General features: G+C 41.0%; 2 protein-coding genes across 7 annotated transcripts in view; one reads left to right on the top strand and one right to left on the bottom strand.

The window, feature by feature from the left end:
- Nucleotides 1–1564: 1564 nt before the first annotated feature.
- On the bottom strand, nt 1565–6418 carry LOC101161691 (F-box only protein 30). 2 transcript variants are annotated; one of them, XM_078942843.1, is made up of 5 exons: nt 6274–6412; nt 5005–5056; nt 4668–4787; nt 2715–4584; nt 1565–2313 (listed from the first exon to the last, which is right to left on the bottom strand). In XM_078942843.1, the coding sequence occupies exons 4-5, from the start codon at nt 4545–4547 to the stop codon at nt 2119–2121; spliced, it is 2028 nt and encodes a 675-aa protein (XP_078798969.1). In that variant the 5' UTR covers nt 4548–4584; nt 4668–4787; nt 5005–5056; nt 6274–6412; the 3' UTR covers nt 1565–2118. The 2 variants fall into 2 exon arrangements, with proteins under 2 accessions (XP_078798969.1, XP_004083545.1); XM_004083497.5 differs by having other exon boundaries at nt 2715–4787; nt 6274–6418.
- A 1898-nt stretch (nt 6419–8316) lies between these two features.
- grm1a (glutamate receptor, metabotropic 1a) overlaps nt 8317–26338 on the top strand; it is a 37117-nt gene continuing 19095 nt past the window's right edge. For 2 of the 5 annotated variants that reach the window (XM_004083597.5, XM_020714526.3), the window contains exons 1-3: nt 8317–8455; nt 9095–9911; nt 12971–13220. In XM_004083597.5, coding sequence (XP_004083645.2) covers nt 9194–9911; nt 12971–13220 — 968 coding nt within the window. In that variant the 5' untranslated portion in view covers nt 8317–8455; nt 9095–9193. Of the gene's footprint in view, nt 8572–8874; nt 8899–9094; nt 9912–12970; nt 13221–26338 lie in introns of those variants that run through there. The other 3 variants (XM_020714524.2, XM_078942841.1, XM_078942842.1) reach the window with 3 other exon arrangements.

Genomic DNA, 26338 nt, shown 5'->3' on the forward strand with positions numbered 1-26338 from the left:
CATGCTCAATTGGGTTATTGGGTTAAGCCATTCAAGACTTTTCCACTTCTTTGCTTTAATAAACTCCTGAGTTTCAATGGCTGTATGTTTTGGGTCGTTGTCCATCTGTATTATGAAAAGCCGCCCAATCAGTTTGGCTGCATTCACCTGGATCTGCGCAGACAGTATGTCTCTGAACACCTCAGAATTCATTGGGCTGCTTCTGTCCTGTGTTATGTCATCAATAAACACTAGTGTCCCAGTGCCACTAGCAGCCATGCACGCCCAGACCATCACACTGCCTCCACCGTGTTTTACTGATGATTTAGTGTGCTTTGGATCATGAGCTTCTCCACGCCTTCTCCATACTTTTCTCTTGCCATCATTCTGGTAGAGGTTGATTTTGCTTTCATCTGTCCAAAGAATGTTTTTCCAGAACTGTGCTGGCTTTTTTAGATGCTGTTTAGCCAAGTCCTATCTAGCCTTCCTATTCTTGAGGCTTATGAGTGGCTTGCATCTTGCAGTGTATCCTCTGTATCTACTTTTATGCAGTCTTCTTTTGATGGTAGACTTGGATATTGATACGCCAACCTCCTGGAGAGTGTTGTTCACTTGGTAGGCTGTTGTGAACGGGTTCCTCTTCACCATGGAAATGATTCATCCACCACTGTTGTCTTCCGTGGACGTCCAAGTCTTTTTGCGTTGCTGAGTTCACCAGTGCTTTCTTTCTTCTTTCACTCCACTCCTAATACTGTAGCAATTTCTCGCATGCTTTTTTTTTCTGTTTTTTTAGCTTAATGATGGCTCCTTTCACCTGCATGGAGAGCTCCTTTGACCACATGTCTGTTCACAGCAAAATCTTCAAAATGCAAGCACGAGTCCTCTAATCAACTCCAGGCCTTTCATCTGCTTCACTCATAACGACATAACAAGGGAATTACCCACACCTGCCCATGCAATAGCATGGAAGTCAATTGTCCAATGACTTACGAGCCCATGAAATGATGGGATTGTGTTTAAAAAATGCTTTAGCTTTTCACATTTTTATGCAATCCTTTTGTTCAACCCTTGGAATAAAAGCTGAAAGTCTGCACTTCAATGGCATCTGAGTTGTTTGATTTAAAATTCACTGTGGTAATGTACAGAAACTAAGTTAGAAAGAATGTGTCTCTGTCCAAATATTTATGGTCCTGACTGTAAGTCAGCAGTGGGTCAGGCATATTGACCAATCTTTTCTCTGCCCAACAAATTACAAAACTCGGCAACTTGTTGGAATAAAATTAAGTTCTGGATTTATTTATTTTTTACTCAACAGCTTAAGAAAAACTACACTCATCAAATTGATACTCAGAAAAAATAAATATCTACTTTACTCCTCAACCACAAAAACGTTTGGTCAACTTTTTTCTTTCTGGTGACTTCTTAACATATGACTCAATGAGAAATTGCTTTTTGTTTCCAGTGTGCTTTTGAGGAAAACACTTCGTTCTTCTGGGTTTTTCATATTCAGTGATGCAAAGTTGTGGTTTGTAGATAAATATAAAGAACATCAAAGACCGAAAATATTTCCAAACAAGCATGCATACAAAGTTAGTACAGACTTTATTAATGGGTAGAAAATCATATGAATCATTGAACAAACAGTGACTGTTCTAAATAAAAAAGAAAGGGGGGAAAAAAAAAACTAGGCAACAGCTTCACAATGGAGTGAGCCCCTTACAGGAATCGAACACTGAAGATCAGGTTCACTTATCAACTGATAGATGAGCAATTTCTTTTAAAGTGCTGGTATAACTTCAGGTACAAATAAACATTGCTGCTTTACCAATGAGCTGCTTGTTCCCATGGATACGACTGCAAAGTGAAAACCGTGATGACGTTTAAAATACATGGATATATAAATCTATAGTGCATATTCAACAAGATATATTTGATCTCACCAGAAGGTGCATTTTCAGCACAAACACTGAGCACATTTTTTTTAACAAACTGCAAACATTCACAACCGTCCTGGCAAGTTTAGCGTCATTTCAATAAGGCTTCATCGTGATCGAGTGTAAAGGTCTGGATTTATTTTTCTAAAACAAAAGATTGAATTGCATCGTCCATCCGCAGTGAGTCTCATGCGGTGGAGAGAGGTCAGGTGTTGACGTGGCGCAGGACTCGACGCAGCGAGTGTCCATCGCGGGCGGGGCACATGGCAGGGAGGGGGACAGGCTCGGTCTTCTGTTCAACTAGGTTGAAGTGGCACTTCTTAAGATGAATGGACATGCTGGGGAGATCCGTGAAACCCCATGATGACACAGGGCTGAAGGCGGTGCTGAATCTCCACACCTAAGACAGTGGAAAGACAGTCATCACATTCACAGACGGAAAATCTTTGCAAAGCGTTCCCAGTGGTCTTTTAATTATGATTGATGATGCTGTTTGTAGCTGAAATCAATAAACTGTCGTTTTCCAGATTCTCTGTAGAGCGGCAGCAGTTCATCAGAAATTCACCGTGGGCGGAACTGTTGGCCCAGTTAGCCTGCCTTCCATTTCCTATCATCCCTTTGTTTACACTCTCTCTCGCTAGCTTACAGCCTTTCACATCCCCAACCAAACATTAGCAGTGCAACAAAAATAGTGAGCAATATTGGAGCTACCCAACCATTAAAAACACCAGAAGAACATGTTTAAAAAATTGTTTTAGTGCTAGTCCTAAATTGTAATAAATAGAGCCGTTTTGAACTCACCTTGTGTTTTATTTGCCATGAGACTGTGCCGTGGCCCCCAGGACATTGCCTTTGCTCCCACTGCAGCTCCACTATGCCCCTGCTTTGGAGGAGGCTGGCACACACCTCCCTCATCGTCCGGGACACCAGTGACAGCTGACACAAACTGAAACTGTCCAGGAACCCGGCTATGTGCCAAAGTATCTCAATAGGCAACCTGCTCAACTGGTCTGTCTGCAAGTCACTGGAAAGTTGAATGTTCACGTGAGGTTGGACCCCAAAGGCCTTCAGCTGGCGGTCGTGAACCACCTTGGCACCCTGGCGGGAGGGGTAAAACCTCCGCTGTGAAAAGGTGCAGCCGTAGTACGCCAGTGGGCAGCGATGCTCCATCCAGCCGTTGAGGCCCGCATGGATGTCACCGTGGACATTCCTGAAATGGGAGGAAAACTGGTCCCTGCGGAAGGACTGACCACAGACAAAGGGAAACATCTGCTGGTAGCGCGGGTTGGAGGGGAGGTAATGGTTATGTGGGACAGCCTCAACCTTCAGAGCCTCCAGGACCAGGCCGAGGCGGAGAGTGCGGAAGGGGCTGGGGTAGGTGATCTGTGGGGCGGCGTGGTCGCAGGCGGACGCAGACGCCATGTCTCCAACTCTGGTATTGGTCACCAAGATCGCCGCCGGAAAAGTAAAAGTCTGTGTGCCGAAGTCAACTCGGTAACCATCAACATAGACCGTGTCTGAGATTCTTCGGCACTCTCTGGATTCTTCCAAACAGAAGAGCAGAGCTGCTGTGATCAGATCAATCTCCCCCAGACCCATGGGGTCTTCATCCTGCTCCAGATCTGAGGTATCCACTCCTTTGTCTTCCATTGTGGCTCGTGATCTATAAAGTGATCTGTCCTGAGTGAAAACCATCCTTCCATTGGGTAATAGAAACTGACCATGGCCCCTAAAATGCTGCTTGCTATGGAGGGTCCTCTCAGACCCAACACTTTCTAAAAAACCAGCCCCCCTCCCCTCCTGGATCGCATGACCAGCCCTCTGTGATGCACCCTGACTTACATGAAGAGGAGGCATCAACTGAGGCTCTTCAAGCCCCTGAGGGTCACCAGCATCCCTACTTTGTACTTCGTCAGGACAAGCTTCTGTTGCCCCCAACAACGGTCCATTGGCAGTGCTTTGATTGACGACATCCGTCCCTGGTAGAGCACCATTTTCACTCAAACAGCTTGAGCAAAAACTTTGTAGTTTAATGTCTTTTTCGTGCAAATCCCGGACTGTTTTTAACACTGTGTCGCTCATTTGGTTCTGAAGGTCTGCACTGCTACTCGGTCCACTCTTCAACACAGCACCTTCTTTGTTTACCCCCTCTGGGCTTCTTTCACCACAGCTGGCATTGCTGACAAAGTCCAAAGCTGCAGCTAAACTTCTCGCCGTCTCAATTGTTGCCTCATAGAGTTTACTGAGGTGATCCTCGCTTAAACCGTTAATTCCGCTGGCGATTTTCTCTTTTGCAGTGCGAGCTGGAGGTGGTACTGACTCATGTGAAGGTGGCCCAGGAAAAGAGGCCTCAAGAGCTGACGCTTGCAAGTCCGATTGTTTGGCTGTGTTGTCCTTATTGAGGGAGACCTGCGGCTCTCCTTGGTCAGAGGGGGCCATGGCAATCACCTTCAGAGACTCGAGAAGGGTTTGCTGATCCTGCAGGGCAAGCATCATGTCCAGCTGCTCCACATCTTCCACCCCACGGCTCAGGCTCTCATAAGAAGTGTAGTCCAAGCAGCTAACGGGCCATCGGTTCCACTCCATTGTACAACACACAACTCCGGCTGGGCACACTTCCAAATGTGCGTACATCTGGTTGCGAGTCAGGGTGGCTGGGCAGCCATAGCCCCTGTTAAGGCATGGGACCTTCATCAACGGACACAGATGTTTGTGCTCAACTACTTTACAGGCGTGAAACACAGCGCCACACACCTGCGGGCAGGTCATAAGGTCACAAGAGATTCCAGGTTCAGGTCTGACCATACATCTCTGGTTCATGCAGGACATGCAGTGGACATGATCTCCCATCTTCAGGGCCGAGCCAGGTGTGACCTGAAAAAGTACAAGCGCATTTTATGGAATTAGTTTGAGCTAATACAATAATCTGAGAGTTTGAGTGTAAAAAATGTAGAATGGAAAAAAGAAAAACTTGAATACACAAACTGGAAATTAAAAAAAAAATCTGGTTCATTGGTAAAACAATTTTCTTTAAAATGTTTTTAGCAGGCAAAAAAAAAAAATCACTTCAATATATTTAGATAGAATAAACCTTGACTGGTGCCTTTTTGACAGATCACAGCTCAGATAGGCACCACTTCTCTCTGTCAACAAGCAGAAACAATGTCAATTACAAATCATTTCATTCTTTACTGCAAACATCAAGTCATAAATGACCTTCATGACACTTTCTACTTCTTTTGAGCACAACAGGAGTGTTATACTACAATTGACCATCAGATGTCAGTGTGATGCCATTCTTATTCTAACTATTTAAAAAAAAAGGTCTTAACCTTCAGGCTATAACCATTAATCACTTCAAAGTATTCCATAGATAATAAATACAAAGTCATGTGTTTAATTAAAAATACAATGTACCTTAATTTTAAGGTACATTGGGGGGGGGGGGGGGTCAAGACCGTTGTACAAAATAACCTATAAACAAAACAAACAAAAAACAGGCCCTGATTAAAAGACTCCCTAATATTGGGTAAGTTGTCTATTTCAAACAGGAGGAAACAGAAATAGTGCAACAGTGCCCCCACCCCCCTAAGTCAAACAGTCACGTGTTGCATCTAAAAAGCTGTCTCATTCAAGGACCTTATTAGGAAGCCTGTCTGCTCCACAGCCAGAGGCTGAAGCCTCTATTTTCTAACCAGTTACTTACTTTGTATGGGATGGATTTCTATAGTAGAAACAGTCCAGATCAAACCGAGAGTTACTAGGTTGTTTAATAAGGCACTGATATTATTGCCATTAAATTAAAACTACATGAGGTTTTGTAACCAAGATTAGATTAGATTGCCATATTATTGTCTTCTCTATATGGGAAGATATTTGACAGACTTGTCTTGACTGTTTCAAAAGAAAAGATCTCCTGATTTCAGATCTGTTTTTTATTTCAAATAAATAGCTAAGTAGAAACATATAAATAACCAACGATTTAGTTTTATTTTAAAAAAGTAAACATATATTTTTTAAGGGACAAAAATTCTGGTTTTATATGCACAAATTAGAAAAAAACGACAGACATTAAAGACTGAGAGCTTTGCTAGTAGCACTAATGCAGTCGGGGAACATACAGATTCCGTAGAACAGTTTGTATCCGAGTATGTACATTTTTGTTGCCCACTTTTCTATCTTTTATCATACGTTTTCATTTAATGTTTTTTTTCCTTAAAAAAACTTAATTTGGTGACGGGACGTGCTAGCCGAGCTGAACTGTGGTGGCTAAAAACAGCTAGCTCGGCTGTGTTGGAAGTTGAAAGGTTCGCGACAAGGCAACTTTAGCAAAACAAATGTGCCTTCCGAGCGTTCTCACCTGCTGTTAAGTTGCCAGAAAAACGCCAGACAAGATATTTTACATTTGAATTGTACAAAACAGCGGGAAAACTAGCTTTAAACTCCAGTTACTTCAGTAGAAAAACTGGCACTAATGGCTAGCTGGTTAAATACATCCCTTTTTTAGACTCCTCCTTTTTTGTCAAAACTTTATTGGCAAAACTTTATTATCATAATAAAAATAACAATAGAAAACTTAAAAGTAAATAGTTATTTTTTTAAACACATGTGGAGTGATTTAGCCTTATAACAATCTTTAAAGAAATTATTTGTTTTTTATCTTACTTATTTTTTTGTAACACCACACATTTTAACAAGCAAACATGAATATATAAATTAATGTAAAGACTGAAATAAGAGTGGAATTATTTGGTTTTGTTTTCACTTAAGCACAAAAAGTAATACAATTAATAAAACAAAAATAATTCAATTCGCTCAAATATTAGTCCCGTTTACATGCAGTAACAAGAAGTCAACAGCAGATGTCACTGCTGCATTCCTTTTTTATAAACTAAGCAGGCAACAGTTTTGCTAGACAACTGCTCATTAGTGTTGACAGTAGGAGATGTCATTTTTCGTGGTCGGGGTCACCTTCGCAGCATAACCCCCCAGGAGCAGGAGGAGCTGACTCACTAACATATGAGCAGGAGAGTGCAACAGCTTGTCATGAGGTGTTGAAACAAATCGTGGGATCGCCACAGTTTTTATCATGAAATCTAAAAGGGTTACTCTATTTTTAAACTAGTATGGACTCCAATTTTAAATGACCTCCAGTAAAAAGCTGTTGATGCGTTAAAGGGCAGTTACAAAAATATAAATGTATCAGTATAAAATAAAATAAAATGCTTTTCCACAGTTCATTACCATTGCATGTCTACATCTACAGAATGACTGGTGTGCAGAATTATTCAATTGGGAATTATTTGCTTTCTTAATTTCACGTTTTTTCATTTTTATGTCTTTTTGTGAAAGATTGTACAACCTTTAAATTTAAAACAAACTCCTATAAACACTTGTGTTAAACAAGCGTGAATGTCCATAGAAATCTTGTTTCTAAAGTTCCAAGAATAACCAAAAAAGAGATCTGACAAATTTCCAGCATCGCTCAAATATCACGTGCCTTTCCACAAAGAATGCAAAAAACATAGTCGTTTCAAACTGAAGCCTTGGGGTCAACTCATGCAGACTGAAGTCTGACAATAGAGCAAGTCCCATGTCGCCCTTTGCCCCCAAGAGTCACTGTGGCATTCAAATAGTCTCCCCCACTCAAACATGTCACTTTTGCTCAGTTTCAATATCAGATGATCGCTGCTACAGGCCACAGTGTCACAGCAACTCCTACATAAGTTTATTTATGATTTACTCGGTGAGTCATGACATCATCTTATATGGTGCACACTCCCTTAAGGACCTCCTAATGATAAAAAAAAAAAGCAAAAGTGAAACCTCACTTATGGCTTCAATATTAGGAGTTAACCTATTTCTGGATTATTTTAACGTAGAAAAATACTATAAATTGGGTTCAAATGAAACAAGTAAGTTCCTTTTTTTTCAATCTCAGAACAGGGTTTAAAACAACCAAACTTGATTTATTTATGGAGTTTTTACTTGTACTTGTATGTAACTTCAATTAGAAGATAAACATTGAGGACAAAGATAAATAAAAGTGGGCTAATGTGAATAAATCATACATATGATTTGTAGAACAGTGGACAATGAGCAACTGGCCTCTTTCCATGGTGCTGAAAAACGGTGACATGTAATTTCTGGGTAAGTTGTAAAATGCATTGTTCCTTCTTCTGGTAACAAATTGGCTTTTTATCCTTTTTCTTTTCTTTTCTTTTAATTAGCACACGTTTGAAAACTTGGGACAACATTTTGGACAAAAAACTACATATGTGTGCAGCATTGATTATATTTTTACAGCAGCCTTAAACCCTTTCCCCCAAAAAATGTTTCCTGACCATTCTTAAATAAACAGAAATGAAAAGCTGTGTCTTTATGGGATTCTGTCAGTTTGAGGGGGATGGTGTTCGTGGTGGTGGTAGGGGTTGGTGGGAGTCTGTTTTCCCTGTCAGATCTGAGGGAGCGCGCGTAGCAGAGACGCACGAACTGAAGTAAGAGCACGCAGAAGACAGACGACACATGTCTCCAGGATTCAGGTAAGTTTGAACACCGACCGAGCAGGCTGTGCGCACGCGGACGCCCGACGGAGATCCACATATGTACTGAGATGTTTAATCTGCGGGAATTCTTTCATGAATTGATGATTGATCCAGTTATGAGCGTTATAACTCTTATCTGATTGATTGTTGTGCATGCTGTTGAACGATGGTTCATTGCAGGGTTGACCAGATTGAGGAGAGTCTAGAAAAGAATGCTCTTCTTGTCGTAATAAAGCCAACATGGGAAATGTTTTTAATCTAGATGTTATGTCGATTGAATTTTGACTGTTAGAAAATGAGGAGTTCAGACAACAGTTGCGTGGATTTTTTGGCGCTGTCCGAGGTGCTGAAACATGTCCGAATTTTCTCAATGGGCAGCGGACTCGGCATCTCAAACATTTTGAAGCAATTTATCGTATTTTTTTTGTCTGAATTTAAAGGTAATGATTAATTATTTGTTTAGAGTAGTAGGCATTGATGCGGCTGAAAAGGCAAGAGGACAGCTGGCAGCTATAGGGAGCGCGAAACGGGGTGTTGTTGGAAAAAGAGCATGCGTACAAAGCCCACACGCACGTTTTGAACATCTGGCCTTCCTTCCAGCTTCCACATCACATCTGCTTCTCTCCTTGTCTGCAGGTGCGTGTTGGTCCCCCTCTGCAGTCGTGCTCGCAGGCCATGTATGGGATGAACGGCAGATAATATGCCTGTTCAGCTGGAGAGGCTTTACGAAACACCATGGCACGCGTAAATATGTGTCCCCTCGCTCTGCTGTGTCTCCACGCGTGCCTCCTCCGCGTCCTCGTGTTCTCCCACAGCAGCAGTATCTCGGAGCGCTCCGTTGTGCCCCGTGCGGCGTCCCGCTCCGTGGCTCGCATGGATGGAGACGTGATTATCGGCGCGCTCTTCTCCGTCCACCACCAGCCCTCCGCGGAGAAGGTGGCAGAGCGGAAGTGCGGGGACGTTCGGGAGCAGTACGGGATCCAGCGGGTGGAGGCCATGTTCCATACGCTGGACCGGATCAACGCAGACCCGAACCTGCTCCCCAATATCAGCCTTGGCTGTGAGATCCGGGACTCCTGCTGGCACTCTTCTGTTGCCCTGGAGCAGAGCATCGAGTTTATCAGGGACTCCCTCATCTCCATTCGAGATGACAAGGACGGTTCCAAGTGGTGTATTGATGGAACCCCATCGAACCATCCACCACCTTCCAAGAAACCCATTGCTGGAGTGATTGGACCCGGATCCAGCTCAGTGGCCATTCAGGTTCAGAACCTGCTACAGCTGTTCAACATCCCACAGATTGCTTACTCTGCCACTAGCATTGATCTGAGTGATAAGACTTTATACAAGTACTTCCTCAGGGTGGTTCCTTCCGACACCCTGCAGGCCCGGGCCATGCTGGACATTGTCAAACGTTACAACTGGACCTACGTGTCTGCGGTCCACACTGAAGGTGAGCCATTCCTGATCCTTCATTACTTAAAGCCCATCACAGCAGAACATATCATATCTAATAATGAACCAAATCATCTTTTATTGTGACACGTTTTCCTTTGATTTTCTAAAGCGGTTGAGACAGAAACTAAAACTGCTGTTCCTGCTGCAGAACACTGTCATGTGGGATCTAACAGGTTTCTAATGTTCACTTTATCAACAATGGCTCTTTTTTTAATGTTTGTCTTTGAAAGGGAATTTACCACAAGTGTAATGACTCATTCTAGTGATTTGAATCATATTTTAAATTTAGCTTGCTATCGATATTGTTTCTTTTTGAATGATCCCAGTCAATCTGATTCACTGAGCTAAAATCCATCCAGGACATCTTCAGCCAAAAATGTAACCCGTGTGACTCAGAGATAAATACTGCAGGTGAAGTTTTCCACATTATTTGTATTTCTTGCAAGATAATCAAGTGTAAATTAAATATGTGTACAAACAAACAAATAAACAAGAATTTATGTCAAATCCATTTACATTTAAGTTCCATAAAGTTCACCCTACTGTTGCTCCACCACGTCAAAATAACACAAACAGAACATTATTAGAACATTTTAGCACACTGTATGGTCACATGTCTTTGCAAAATTCAGTGTTTCCACACATTGGAATGGAATGATGGTTGATGTTTTTTTTACTGATATCACATGTGTGTTGTCTGCTGTGATGACACTTGGTCATTTTAACGGTATAACAAAAAAATAAATATACCACGTCTCAATCCAAATGGTATTTTCCAAGATTGATTTAACTGTTTTGACATTGTTTTTATGTTGGTGTAAGTCAATTTGATTAACAACTTGCCTCAGCCAGATTAATCTGGTTGGATTGTAACACCTTTAACAAGTTTAAATAAATAAAAAATATATTGTTTCACGGTCATCAGAAGTTCATTTAAAACAGGTTTATGTTGAAAAGACAGGTTAGGTGAAGAAGTCAAGGCCAAAGTGTTGTGTGATTACTCAAAATTCAATAAAAAATACTCTTGAAACGCATCACATTTCAAGAAAACATTGAAATCCGATCATGTTAAACCACTATTGGCTCCTTTTCTGCCCGAGGACTTTCTCCTATATTTGTGCAGCCTAATGATGTCATCGTGGATTATAGTGCTCTACAGGAGACGATGCTTTTTATTAAAGTGTTGGTGAAACACAGCCAGTGATGTACCTCCAAAGTACGATTGACCGACAACAACCGACATTTCCCAAGACCCCCCACCACCACACACAATCCTTCCCCATCTGCTCTCCTTTTTTGAAGCAACAGGATATTGCATCTTAGTAATACCTAATAACAGTTACGAAATCATTAATAAACAGTGCATGAGTTATAAGCGACTTGTTTAATAACAGTCAATAGTTTGTTAAGGATTTATAAATGTGCATTATTAATTGTTAATAGTTCAAGAACAAGCTGTTAAAATTATCTACTTAATTTACTAACAGTTTGTTCATGAGCTATTAGTATTAAAGGATTAATTTACAGTTTGCTTGCTAATGAGTTAGTGAGCCATTTACTAACAGATTGTTCATGAGCTATTACCATTGATAAGGCAAATTATAAATCCCTAACAAACCACCAACTAACTGCCTTTGACCCAATTGTTTATAACTTAATGAATAAATGTTTATAAATGATTCGTTAAGTAACTAGTTATTATAAATGGTCATTTACATCTTTGAAAACAATTAACGTAGTTTAATATTGGGCTGCAATGTGATAGAACCAGAGAGGAGATTAGGGATGTGTACTGGAGGGTAGAACTAGGTGCTGTCATATGTTTGACCTACGTATGGGAGCCTAGTCACACCTAAAAAGCAGTGACTGACTATGCAGGTGTGGGGAAATTTGGTTTCAAGCAATATTGCTCGGTCGGTTTCAGACATAAATCCTCGTGTTTTCTGTGCAACTTTTATGCATACATTGTTCTTTTGCTAAGAAATCTGGAAAAAATCTTATGTTGCCTTAACTTGCCTTAACTTTGTGTGAAGCTTAGTTTTATCTGAATCTGTGGTCACGACTGGTTTAAGCCCACAAGTAATCCCTCTCTTCCACTCTAGAAGAGTTATAAATGCAGCTTGTTGCCCATGGCAACAGCTAAGGCTCTGAAATTGCATAAATTACCTGTTTTGATTATCATCTGTGTGGAGAAAATGCTCCGTCTGCATTTTTGATGGTCATATGGGGTGTGAACAAATGCATCACAGCCCACCCGTCTCGCAGCCCAGAGGAAGAGTAAAATAATTGGATATCATTATGTTCATGAACTAGTGGGACACTGAAAAGAAGCAATTGAAATGATTATCAAAGGACTATTGAAGAAGCAACACATGGGCCCATTGTGTGCTGGAATAAATGCAATGCAGGGATGTCTATTTCAGCTGCTCTTCTTCTTGTTTTCTAAAGCCATGTCGTTCTCAAATAGATTATCTGAGGGCTGTGAGTGCTCTCGTGAAGATGGCCTCCCATCGCAGCAATCGTGAAATGAATGTTTTTAGATTTTGCTTCTAATTTCGCTCTGACAAACACAAAGACGTGTTCCAGCACGGATTGTCTGTGTAATCCACCTCTCAAACTGAGGAGCCGCATGTTTTCATGTATCAAATCCACGCTGTGCCACTGCCGTCCGTCCACGTGGAAGATTTAGACTCGAACGGCTTTGAGTCATTCTTGATTGTTGCAGTTTGAACCAAAACAAGGACAGACATCTTCACTCTCTTTGAGTGTGATTGTAATCAGGAGCCAGCAAACTCTGTGACACTCATTACCAGCGGATCAGAGCTTCAGTCAAGCCTTGATGGCGTGGACGACTGCTATGAGGCGGGCTTTAAGCATAACATTGATTTTCCATTTTAGTAATAAGCACACATCTAAGGCTTCATGCTTAAGAGACAAGGCATTTGATCAGTTTCTACATCTGAAACGACTGTTTTCCAAACATTTCTTTGAGATTCTTTATTGTAAATGAAGGAATAAAATAATCTCATTGTTTAATCTTCTTATCGCCTTCAGGAAACTACGGGGAGAGTGGCATGGAGGCCTTTAAGGAGCTGGCCTCTCAGGAAGGCCTGTGCATCGCCCACTCTGACAAAATCTACAGCAATGCAGGCGAGAAGCACTTTGATCGCCTTTTGAGGAAATTACGAGAACGTCTCCCCAAAGCTCGTGTGGTGGTGTGTTTCTGTGAAGGCATGACTGTTCGCGGTCTCCTCATGGCCATGAGGCGGCTCGGGGTGCATGGAGAGTTCCTCCTCGTTGGCAGGTATGTCTTTTACCACATTTCAGATCCTTCCTGCAGACCGGGTTAAAAGAAAAAGAGATTTTTGGATGCTGAGATGTACGTCTCCAAGGCAACCAAGAAGACCACACACCAACTGCACTGAATACCAGTGTTTTGCAAGATCAAACAATTGGTATTTTTGTCACAGACGCAAACCTCGACAGCCAATCAATGCTTCTTTACGTTTGTACTGTACATTCACCTCTGCATTAACAGATCAGACCACATTAAGACCATACTTACCGATACTTCGTCATCCCTTTGTGGTGATTACATCCCCCTCCCTGCTGAAAATGATCTTCTCCCTCTTTACTCAGCACTGAATGAGTGTGTGACATACTTGTAATCTTAGTCATTAGAAAGCTGAAGTTGAATTTGTTGCACACGCTCATGAATACTGAATCTGCCCTAAACCATCAGTAATTAAGATTTTCACGCATCCAAATTTTTTCTGTGCTTAACTCTTAGTCTGGCCATAAGAGGCCAAACCGTATAACCCTGTCCTTCTTTAATGTATTAATGTAAACATTCAGATTTTCTTTCACAACAAAGTCATAATCAGGGGTTAAATCATACATAAACTATTGCTGCTTATAGTTTATCATGAAAATAATCAATTGAAAATAAAATTGCTATTAGCAATTTGTCAGTGGTGTTAACTCTTAGTAGTCTGGGCCCGCTTTAGGTTTTTTTTTACTACTTAATTTTCTCTAATCATTTATAAACTTTTCTTATGGCAATCCTTGATATCTTTTTACAGATATAGTTTTCATTATATTACACAACTATTCTATAATGAACCTGAAATTGTAGAAAAAAACTCAAATTCGAGTAGTAAATGTAATTTTTCACAAAAACTGACATCAAACTGTTTTTGTTTCATCACAAAAATTAAAAGTATAAATCCAATAAACTAACAAAAGACAAGGTCATGACTGTGTGAAAACTGCATTAAAAAAACAGGCGATCCTCAACTTAACTATTCTAACGATTACTTCAAAGGGGTATCATAATGATGTGTTATAACTCTTTTAAATCAAAAATTTCAAAGCAACAAAAAAAACAACAACCCTTTTTGAAACCTTTACGCTGAAAATGAAAGGAAAACTATACTAATGGTGTGTCTGCATCAATTCCTACATCATTGTAAACAATCAAGGTAAAACTTCTGAAAACTTTTCATGTTTTCAGTTAACAAGTATTAGCAGTAGGAATTTTTCAAAATCTTTTTTACTATTTTTTTTATTGAAAACCAAAAAATACATTTATAGTGATCTTAAACATAAACAAGTTAAAAGACTAAAAAGCTTCAAATATGACTCATGGACGAGATGGGAAAATGCTTCGACCCGCAAGATCACATGGTCAGAACTGTGGAAGTCAGAACCAGCCAGACTCAAGTTTCTGATCCAGTCGGTCTACGATGTACTTCCAAGCCCATCCAACCTGCACTGTTGGAGATTAGTTGAATCACCGGCTTGCACATTGTGCCAGGCAATAGGCACCCTGGAGCATGTTCTGAGCTGCTGCCCTAGGGCCTTGGGAGAAGGAAGGTATACATGGCGTCATGACCAGGTTTTGAGGGCAGTGGCTGCCACCATCTGCACAGGAATTCAACTAAGCAAACACCAGCTCCCAGAGAAGTGCAATATTGCTTTTGTCAGGGCAGGAGAGAAACCACAAGCAGAGCGTAAGATCTCAACTGGGCTGCTAGCATCCGCTCGTAACTGGAAATTACAAGTGGACCTGGGGAGAAAGCTTAAGTTTCCAGAGCACATCGCAGAGACTTCCCTCAGGCCAGACCTGGTTTTAACATAAGACGCCACAAAGCAAGTGGTGCTGCTGGAACTTACAGTACCCTGGGAAGATCGGATGTGCGAGGCCAACGAGCGGAAGAGAGCCAGATACTTGGAACTGGTGGAAGCCTGTAAGATGAGTGGCTGGAGGGCACGTTGTGAGCCATTTGAAGTGGGCTGCAGGGGTTTCCCAGGGCAATCCATGCACAGAGTACTCAAGCTCCTGGGTATTCGAGGGTTGCAGGAGAGAAAAGCCACCAAAACCATCAGTGAGGCAGCAGAAAGAGCCCCTAGGTGGCTGTGGATCAAGAGGGCAGATTCGTGGTGTAGCGCTGCTCGGACACAAGCTGGGGACTGATCACCGCCGGCTGGGTCGCCCAGGTGAGGGTGTATGATGATCTAAGACCCGAAACACCCCAAGACCCTGGGTTCATCACTGAGGATGTGTCCGAGCTGCACCAGTTGGTGTATTTAGTTACATACTAATAACAGTGGATGCTGTTAGGGCACTTTTCCTTGTTTTTACAATGTCTATCATTTATGCACAAAAAGTCTTTGTTGTCATCCAGTAATTTCATGTAACGTGGCACCAATATTTTTTAAGAAGTCATGGTCTTTACCCTCAAAAGAGCATTTCTGTTTTTTAGGCTATTGTAAGCCTAAAAACACTCCCCCTCTTGGAGGGGGAGTGTCCTTTCAAGTGCCTTTTAAATTATCTATCGTCAGGGCGTTCTGGGATTGGCTGCACTCCTTCCCATACCTCTCCTTTTCTTTATCCTCTATGGGACTGGGAAAAGTGTGTCTTTTTTAGCTTTGGTGGAAATCTCCATGGGTAGAAAAAAACGCTTCTGGGTCAAAGAAAAAAGGAAGAGAGGGAAAAATATGGGATAAAGCCTGTTGGTGGAAAATAAAACCATCGTTTGTTGACCAAAAATCATCGTAGAAAGGACAATGCATGTCCAGTAAGACACAGGATTTTGTGGCATTTTTCCTGATGTGTGGTTATGTTGGGGGAAAAAAAATCAACAAAAGTGAGATAAACTACATAACAATGGGTTTGTGTCCTCATTTTTGAAACCGTTTTCCTAACCAAAAATCATCTTCTCATAGTGACTCCATATTTTTCTGTAAGGGTTTGTGAACTCACTGAATCTGGGCCAACAGAGATACCATGTCATGTGTGTGACTGAATGAAGCTGGCAGGCACAAAACTGTGCACACATGCAACTTCCTGGCTGCACTGCATCCTTCTGCATCAGCATGCAGACAAAAAAGATGGCTTGTGGACTATAAAGTCCCATTCAAAATGAATAATGAAAGCTATGAAGGGTGTTGTAAGAAAATGACTTTTAAAAACAAGTGAAGATGGCTCAGAGATGTTTGAGTCAAGTAATCAGAAATCTCTTTGACTTTTCTAAAAACCTGCAGCCCAGTAATTTCCTAAAGAAAGCAAATCAGACTATTGTTCCCAGGAGAGACGAGAAAGTCACAAAACGCCTCCGTTTTTTGTCACTTTTGCTGCTCTCACCTGCATTGTTTGCAGTTGCAACCATTTCAGCATAAAAGCCCCCCAAGGCCATTTTCTAACACCAATTCAGTTGCAGCATCAGACAGAAAACTAAACAATTAATTGCTGAATGTTGCAACAAAATGACTAATGACTTATATCTATGGGTAAGCATAGCTCCAGCAGTTTTAGCCTAAAAACAATAAATAACTGCTTGCAAACGGTTTTTCCATGAAGATTGATGTCACAGTGGAGTTTCTTTCTGCAAAGACTGAATTTAAAACTTTCTTTTAGAAAGGTTAACAATGAAATTTAGCCTAAAGAAGAAAAAGGACTAATATAAAGATAAACGGATTTCCAATCCTTAATAAAAATGAGGTCAAAGCATCTTTTTTAAATGCATTAAATCCGTATTTAGTGCAATATCTCAAAAGAAAGTTGAACCCAAAATATTTGATAAGACATCAGTTTAGGACTGTTTTCAACATGTTTTTAACAGTATAACTTTGAACATTCATTATTTTAAAACTTAAAAATCCAATTCACGTTTCTCCACATTGACAAAGACATTTATCACTTCAGTGTATTATTACTTAACCACTTTAATAACTGAATTTAGATCTCTTAATCACTTCTATAGGTTCATAAAGCCTAAAAATATGGTGCCATTTAAAAGGCTCAACACCCAAACTGTCAGTGTTACAACGTCCACACCATCCTCAATGAGCGTTCCAGCGGCAAATTCCATGGAAACATGCAATTTGGGCTTCCGCGTTCAAAACTCACCTGTTCATCAGTAGCTATGAAAGTTTTTATGACTGTTTTTGGGCTGTATGTATAAATATGTGGCTATTGAACGTGCATTGTAATCTCATACCTGGTTCAAATTTGACCAATTAGGGACTCGAATTTGGTATTGGCGTATGGATGTCGTCCCTTTTAATTCGTGGAAGTCCCAGATGTTGATTGATCACGGAGGAGAAATGAATAATTGCAGTTTTTGCCCAGACTGAATTATGTCACCAAGTCTTTCATATATTTATATAAACAGCATCCAGAACTCTTCCATTCCATTTGAAAGCTCCTCCATTTCCCCCTCACCTCAGGTTAAGAGTCTGGGTGTCATTTTCGATAGCGCCCTCTCTTCACTTCACACAATAGCATCACCTGGTCTGCCTATTTGGACCTTCGCAGCATCCGTCATCTTTGCCCTTCACTCAGACCTCATTCCACTGCCATCCTGGTGCACATTCTTGTCACTTCCCACCTGGATTACTGCAACTCCCTTCTTTTTGGTTTACCACAAATAACTCTATGAAAACTACAATTTGTTCAAAACTCAGCTGCCAGAATTATCACTCAAACACCTTCCATCCAACACATCACACCTGTTCTGCAGCAGCTCCAATGGCTACCGTTCACACACTGAATTACATCCAAAATACTTCTCCTGACTTTTAAATCCATCCACAACCTTGCTCCCTCATATCTATCAGATCTTGTTCATGTCGCCACACTCACCCGTACCCTCAGATCCTCCTCCTCCTCCCTTCATCTGGATGTCCCCACTGCTCGCCTCGTCACTATGGGGAGCAGTGGGGACATCCAGATGAAGGGAACAACACAAACACAAAAACATAGCCTCACTACTTACATTTAAGTGTAAACGTCTGTGCCTCTGAGCACACCCATGTGAAGAAACACAGATCACCCTACCGGGGGAGGGATAGTCAGCCCAAAGTCGCTACATGTCCTCCTTAAAAAATACTTGCTTTAGGTTCAAATAGCCTTATGGAGCAATAGGGAGTAGCCAGAGGGTAGGGAAGACATTCAAATTCAGCCAAAGACCATAAAGGCATGGAGGAGCTAGTTTGGTCAGAAACAACTTGACTGACACGCACAAAGTCCTGATTTCAACCTGACAGAACACCTTTGGAAGGAATTAGAGTGAAGACTCCGAGCTTAGCCTTCATTCCAATGTCAGAGTCAGACCTCACAAATGAGTTTCTCCAGAGAGGGTCAGACATTCCCATAAGTGCTCCTGAAGCTGTGGAAAGCCTTTCAGACAAACTGAAAAGGTGGTCTGACAGCACATTAAATCCTATAGATTACAAATGAGAAGTCACCTAGGATCTGTTGCATATTAAGACAGATCAATAAATATTGTAGTGTCTGTCAGATTTATATTTGAAGAGAAATTCAGTTATGAAATACCTGGCTCAATATAAAACATACTACCAATAAAGCTTTGTGATAACACTTACGCTAAAAAATAAAAACTGTTGTAAGACAAATGTAGTTCTGGTGAAACCAAACACAAGATTGTGTCAAAGGTTTTTTTCTTGTTGTATAAACTATGAGCGATTTGGGCCTGAGAGGCTTTGTTTCTGCTGTGCGGCCAACATGCTCTCCAGACAAGGACCGGGTGCAGCGGCGTGCTCGACCCACTTCCCCCCTTATCTGCAGACTCGGCTCTGCATCACTTCAACACTTTACTTCCACTCTAACCCGCTGTTGAGAGTCAGAGATTTTTTTTCTTCTTTTTTCTGAATTCCCTCTGAGTCCCTGTTGTCAGCTGTGATTCAACCAATCCGCTTTCCCCTTTCAGTAGTGCTGCAAACACTCCTCTTGAAACAGAAAAAAACTGTTTTGATTCCACACACTCATGAGGCATGCTGTGAAGATTATCCACGCTGCTACAGCATGCAAGTCTTTTTTAGGTACATTTCAGTCATGATCCAATGGCTGACAAAAACTCATCTGGCTTAATAATTACAAACTCGTTTTTTTGACAAACGGGCAGCTGGCTGGTGCTCAAAAGTATCTGAAGATGAAGTGTCAGATCAAGATGTGGTCTGTACAGTGTAAGATGAAAGCTTTTCGTGAGTAACCAATGAAAGAAAAACAAAATCGAGCGAAAGAAAAGAAAATGAGAGGTGTAGGAGAATACAGATTGGGAGGAAGCAGCTGTGGAAACAGGTTGTCTTAGCTCTCAGCATACAGGATTATGCTGACTATGTGACTGGATACATCAGCACTTGTGTGGAGAACATTGTGCCCACCATCCAAGTCAGGAAGTTTCCTAATCAGAAGCCCTGGATAAACAGCCATGTACGTCACATGCTGCGTGCTCGCTCCACTGCATTTACATCTGGCAATGAGTCCGAGTACAAAGCTGCGAAGTACGGCCTGAGGAAGGCCATCACAGCAGCAAAGAGGCAGTACAGAGAGAAGCTGGATGGCTTCTATTCTACTGCTGACTCTGGCCGCATGTGGAGGGGCCTACAGCACATCACGGACTACAGAAGCAGCACCAGCACCATCAGTGCTGCAGACAGCCTGCCCGACGAGCTCAATGCATTCTACACCCGCTTTGAGACGTCCACCCCCCACACGGAGGGACCATTATACTCTTGGACAATTACACCCCCCTCACCCCCACCAGTCGTCTCATCAGCCCAGGTAAACAAAGCCCTGAGGAGGATCAACACCCGCAAGGCAACCGGTCCGGACAACATTCCTGGACGAGCCCTCAGAGCATGTGCTAACGAGCTGACAGACATTCTCACCTCCATATTCAACCTGTCCCTCAGCCAAAGAGTCGTCCCCTCCTGCTTCAAGACCACAACCATTGTTCCCCTCCCCAAGAAGAGCCCTCCCACCTGCCTGAATGACTACAGGCCAGTAGCACTCACTCCGATCATTATGAAGTGCTTTGAGAGGGTGATGCTGACCCACATCCAGAGCAGCATTCCAGACACACTAGACCCCCTGCAGTACGCATACCGGCCCAACAGGTCCACCTCAGACGCCATCGCTGCAGCACTGCACACCTCCCTCTCACACCTGGAGAATAAAGACTCCTACATCAGGATGCTCTTTATTGACTACAGTTCTGCTTTCAACACGGTTGTTCCCCACAAGCTCACCCACAAACTGTTCTCCCTTGGAATACATCCCATCATCTGTGACTGGCTCCTGGACTTTTTGACTGGCAGGCCTCAGTCTGTCAGAATAGGGAACAGGACTTCAGCCAGCATCATCACAAACACTGGCACACCACAGGGCTGTGTTCTCAGCCCAATCCTCTACACCCTGTTCACCCATGACTGTGGGGCCTCTCACAAGGACAACATCATCCTAAAGTTCGCAGACGACACCGCTGTGATAGGACGCATCACTGGCGGGGACGAAGCAGCCTACAGGAGGGAGGTGGCCAGTCTGGTGACATGGGGTGAGGACAACAACCTCACCCTCAACACAGACAAGACAAAGGAGATGATAGTGGACATGAGGAAGGAGAGGAGGAACCCTCATCAGCCGCTTCTTATCCGAGGTCTGGAAGTGGAGAGGGTGAGCAGCTTCAGATATCTGGGGGTCCACCTCAGCCAGGACCTCACCTGGACACTAAACACGTCACAGCTGGTGAAGAAGGCTCATCAGCGGCTGTACTTTCTGAGGAGGCTGAGGAGGTTCGGCATGTCCCCGAAGATCCTCAGCAACTTCTACAGCTGCATGGTTGAGTCCATCCTGACCAGCGGCATCACAGTGTGGTACGGCAGCTCTACCGCTGCGGACCGCAAACGCCTGCAGAGAGTGGTAAAGACTGCGTCCAAGATCACCAGGACTCCTCTTCCCTCGCTGCAGAGCATCTACAAACGCAGGGTCTGCAGGAGAGCTGCCTCCATCATCAAGGACCCCACCCACCCGCAACGAGGACTGTCCACTCTCCTCCCCTCAGGACGGAGGTACAGGAGTGTGAAGTGCAGGACCACCAGACTCAAGAACTCTTTCTTTCCCTCTGCCATCAGACTCCTTAACAGCTGACTGGAGTCTGGAAAAACAAACTGCACCTTGCTTACCCTAATTGCTGCTACTGTCACTGTCACTTTTGCACATTTGCACTTTTGCAACAGCCACTCGACATCTTGTGTTTTTGTGTGTATGATGTGAGTGAATTGTTTTTGTTTCCTCTATACTTTTGGGCATTCGGAGCAGACAGCAAAGAAAGAATTTCATTGTGCAGGGAAACCCGTTTCTTTACTGTGCACATGACAATAAACTCTTTGAATCTTGAATCTTGAATCTTGAATCTTATCACATGTAATAGCTTGTCTTTCAGATAATTTTGATATGATCTGCTGCTTGGCAGGCTGATTTTTTTTTTTATCTGAAGCTTTTCTCCATATAAAATATAAATGAATCCATAAAAAGGTAGATCCTTGATGCGCAACTTTAACCTCATTCTAGCATTTATGGGTTTGTAAGCAATACAGCGTTTAAAGTCCCACTCCATAGGAAATGGTGTTTCTAACATGCTCTTGTGGCATTTTTCTGATGATGTGGGACATATATAAAGAAAATTACGCTTAAAGTTGCATCTCTGAGCTCCTTATTCTGCTGAATCCACTAGACAAATAGATCTCTGTACGACTTTGTTTTCCTTGTCTGAGTTGTACTGCTGGATAGCTCAAATATTTCTCGCCAGTCTTGTTGTACTGTACAAAGTTAGGTTGAGACTGTGAGGGCCTGAAAATTAGAGTGTAGAAGAGTGTATGTAAATAGATAGATGATGGGAAGAGAGGTTGGGTTTACTCCACGCCAACAGTCACAACTCAGAGGCTGATTTCTAATGAACTCCTGCCGCTCTGCAGAAACTATGTCCTGGAAAACGACAATCATTTTGATTTTTGCTAAAAACTGCATAATCATAGAAAAGGCCATGGGAATTCTTTTGAAATAGATCAAAAGATGAATAGAGTGGGACTTTAACTTAAGATCAGAAATGAAGAAAAATACACAACTTGCTTCATTTTGATTGAAATCACATGTAGATAAATCCCAGACTAAAATTTGCCTTGAAATTTTCCTTCATTTGACTTAAAGGTGGTTTGACATTTAGAGTTGTAGCTCACTAGGTTTCACAGTTCACAAGTAAACTAGAACTTTATTGGCAAAGTTTCTCAAATTTTCACTGGAATTCTCCACTTTTTACATCAGATGTAAAATTTAATTTCTGCATTAATGAGATTTTAATCATAAACCAATTTTTTCCCCCTAAATCTTTCTGTCACCAAGGATGATCCCAAACCTGAACTGTTTCAAACTGTTCTTGATTTCTTTTTTGAGAGCCAGGAAGTAAGTCAATCTTTATGCAAACGCTATAATTTCTCTTTTATTTGTGCAATAAAACAAATTCTGTGTGATTCCAAATAAGATGAACACTAAATGTATCATTTTGCAGGTTTGTCAGTCTGTTTGAAATATGCCCAACCTGAGTAACTACTAGGATCTGATCATAATTTAACCAATAAAAAATATATTAATACAAATAAGTTACATGAAAGCCAATATAAATAAATAAGTTTGCACCCTACAGCAGCTTTTACTGGTTATTATAATTTTAATTGTAATCGTATCACTTATAATAGCTCGAAAAAGGATTTTTTTCTCATTTACCTGGGAGAAAATGTAATAATTGTTTCTTATCTTTTGGACATTAATGCTCCAGAAGGGAATAATTGCTTTCTGATTCTGTGCTTTGGTTTGAGGATAGTTTTCTTTCTCACTCATATTTAAGTTTAAGCTTAATGATGTTTTGGCCAAAATGTAGGTCTTGCAACAATCTGGAAAGTTAAACGCCAATGCTGCAAACACTCAATGACAAACTGATTGACAGTTCTTCGCCTGGCTACATTCCTTCTGTGTGGGCCAGCCGCATGCATACTAATGGCTATTTGCTCCATTCAGCAGTGAAATTGTGCAGACATGAGAGAGAGATGATATTTTTCAGCTCTGGGCAGCACTGGTCAAAATTGAGCAGAGACTCTGCCAGCCCATTTCTAGACTCTAAACCTTTTGCTGCTTTTGGAGGAGATACATGCTCTTATGTATTGTACTATTGCAAATAACAGAAAACAATGTAAGCATCAAGCAGTTATCCTACAAACAGCATATCTGAGAACTGTAACTGCAGAGCACAAATGCTTAGTGTGTAAATGCATGAAGCATGCAGGATTTGTTTTATGTTTAAGGCAATAGTAATTGTTATTATAATATTACTTGTTTTTATGACAGGTTTTAAGGGACATTGAAACCTAAAATAAATGTAAATAAATAAAACGATTAAAAACAAATTTTGGATTAAATTATGTATAAAACTTGAAAAAAACGTTACAACTTTGATAAGTTTGAATTTCTTTCTCCAAAGTATGACTAATCTGGAAATGGTGTGACATCAAAATGAAACAGTTTTTATTTTGTTAGAAAATACCGATCCTACTATTTCAGGTTTTAAAAGTAATCTTTAAAATGTTTTAAGGTAATTTTCCTTTTGTGGGATCAATAAAGTCCTACTTTATTATATTCTATTCTGTAAATCTGGAATTTCAAATTCATCCAAAATCTCCAAATTAATATATATATTTTTTTTCATGTTTCTCATTTTCATCTTTTAAAAAAAGTCAAACATTGACGTAACCCTTGTGCTATCCTAGACACTTAAATATTGGGAGTTGGGTCATCTAGACCCACTAGACAGTGCACTGAACTTTTTTTTCCCCAATGATTTGTGAACCTCACTGGTGTTCATGGATTACATGAAATCTTTTCACCTTTATCCACCTTTGTCAGGGTAGGGGGAACACATCAAAGTAAGGGTGGGGTCATCTAAGATAGCACAAGGGTTAAATGTGTAATAACTGAGTTTTGAACTTTTTCATTTTCTTCTCAATTTCTATTTTAAGTCTGAATTTTGACTTTTTTTGTCTGACTTCTAGTGGTTACGAAAGATCTTATTTCAGGAAAATGAATTCAAATAATCTACAAATCTAATTTGCTTGTAAATAAAGAAATGTTTTTATTGACAAAATTGTGGAAACATTTCAAATTAATTTGAGTTTCAAGCTAAATTAACTCGAAATTCATTAAAATCCAAATGTCTTCCCATTGGATAGATGGGACCATTTTAACAGCAGACGTGTATTTTAATAGTCCTTTTTCTCAATGATTGATTGGTCATGTCTAAAAACATGAACTCTGACATTTCTGCTGTGAATTAAAGCTCACTCAGTTACAAACTGAAGCTCAAACTCTATGTATTGATAAACCACAGCTCCAGCCTTCAGAAATAAAAGATGGTATTCTCCGAAAGCAGGCTGACTCCGTTGGATGCATTTTTAGATTCAAAAATAATAATAATTCGTTCATTTTTGTTTTATTTTTTGTGAATGGGGAAAAAGGCATCTTGAAAGTGAGCTGATGATGTGAGGACTGCATCTTTAAAGTATCTCCGTGTGTGTGTGTGATTTCCCTGGGGCCAACACCTCTAATGGTTTTTGCAGCTTAAACTGTTAAAAGGGAGCTCTGAATCCTGAATAATTTCTACCCACAGAGTTAAACAAAGAAACTACTATGGTTTTTCGAGCCCATCTGCTCAGCTCCCGTTTTTGCAGCCTTTTCACCCAGATACCCATTTCCTATACGGAGCATTTTTTTCATCTTTCCCTCTGTCTGTTCTCCCGTTGCAAGTTTCTGAATAGTTGCTTGCTGTGAATCCACCTACTCAATTGCCCGCCTGCTTGCTCTCTTGCAATTAGCAGCATTCGTTCTCTCGGTCCCTCTAATACTCCTTGAATGCCGGTATTACTGAAAGTCATTTGCATAAGCTGCCTTTGCTCATGTAATGCTCATTTCTCTCCCGGGCTTATGTTTCTGGCTTCTGGTTTGGGTCCAGTTTGAGTAGCTTACTCTTGTTGCTAGTTATTCTTGACAAAAAGGACATTGATCAAGCAGTGTAGAAGTTCTGCTTCTTTGATAATGGGTAATTAAGAGACGGTGTGTGTATCTTTTCACGCTGCATTAAGGTTTAAAGAGAGCAGGGGGTCTGATCGTCCTGAGTTTGGGTGCACTGGTTTATTCTCTGTTAGGAGGGTTGAATAAATGAAATGTTAGGGCTGCTTCTTTCTGTCATCTCAGATGCTGTGGACTGCTCTCCATTTCAGGAAGAAGGAGAACACAGGATGTGGATTTCTGCCTGTTTACTTCGTGGTGTGAGATGTTCAGTAAATACAGCAAGTGCAAAGAGAGACAGTTTTTTTTTTTCATTTCTGGCAGCACTAGTGAAAAAGATGCCAAAGATGCTTTTGGCATCCGAGATTAAAATTGGTTTCTTAATAGATGAAATAAATGTTCTGAATGTACAGTTTTCTTTTGTTTATAGGTTATTTTTCACACACATTAAGACAGAAAACCAATGTGGAATTTTAGGAGTAATATCTTTGCTCTTGCGCATCCCACTTCACTTAGATTTTAGCTTCCTTTGAATTAAAAACAATTGGATACAGTTAAAGAAGTAAACAAAAAAGGTGCAGAAAGGAATAAATGATGTCACTGAAACTTCTTTCAAAATATGTTGGTGTGCAGAAAAGTCACATCCTTTCATTTCCTTCATTTTTTCCAAATAGATTAGTCAGCTTTAGTCATGTTTACCTGCCTAAACAGAAGTCCTTCCGTGTTTGCTTCAGAGACTAGAACACAAAAATGAAAATAATAATGTAAAACCCAGTGACTTATTAAACAATTAGAAGAACAATAAGAAGAAAAAGGGGAAATAAAGTTCCCAAAGGGGTTCTGTAATTGCGAAATAGTACAAGATTTGGCATAAAAAGAGATGAGAACATTTTAGAATATTTTATGTTTTAGAAAATTAGCTGGGCGGAAGAAAAAAAGTATACATGCCTAATTGACTGGGTTAAGGAGTTGTACATATTGGTTTAACAATAAGGTCAGTAGTATTC

Source organism: Oryzias latipes, chromosome 24, assembly GCF_053564925.1.
Source record: "Oryzias latipes strain Hd-rR chromosome 24, Olatipes_Hd-rR_3.1".
NCBI lineage: Eukaryota > Metazoa > Chordata > Actinopteri > Beloniformes > Adrianichthyidae > Oryzias > Oryzias latipes.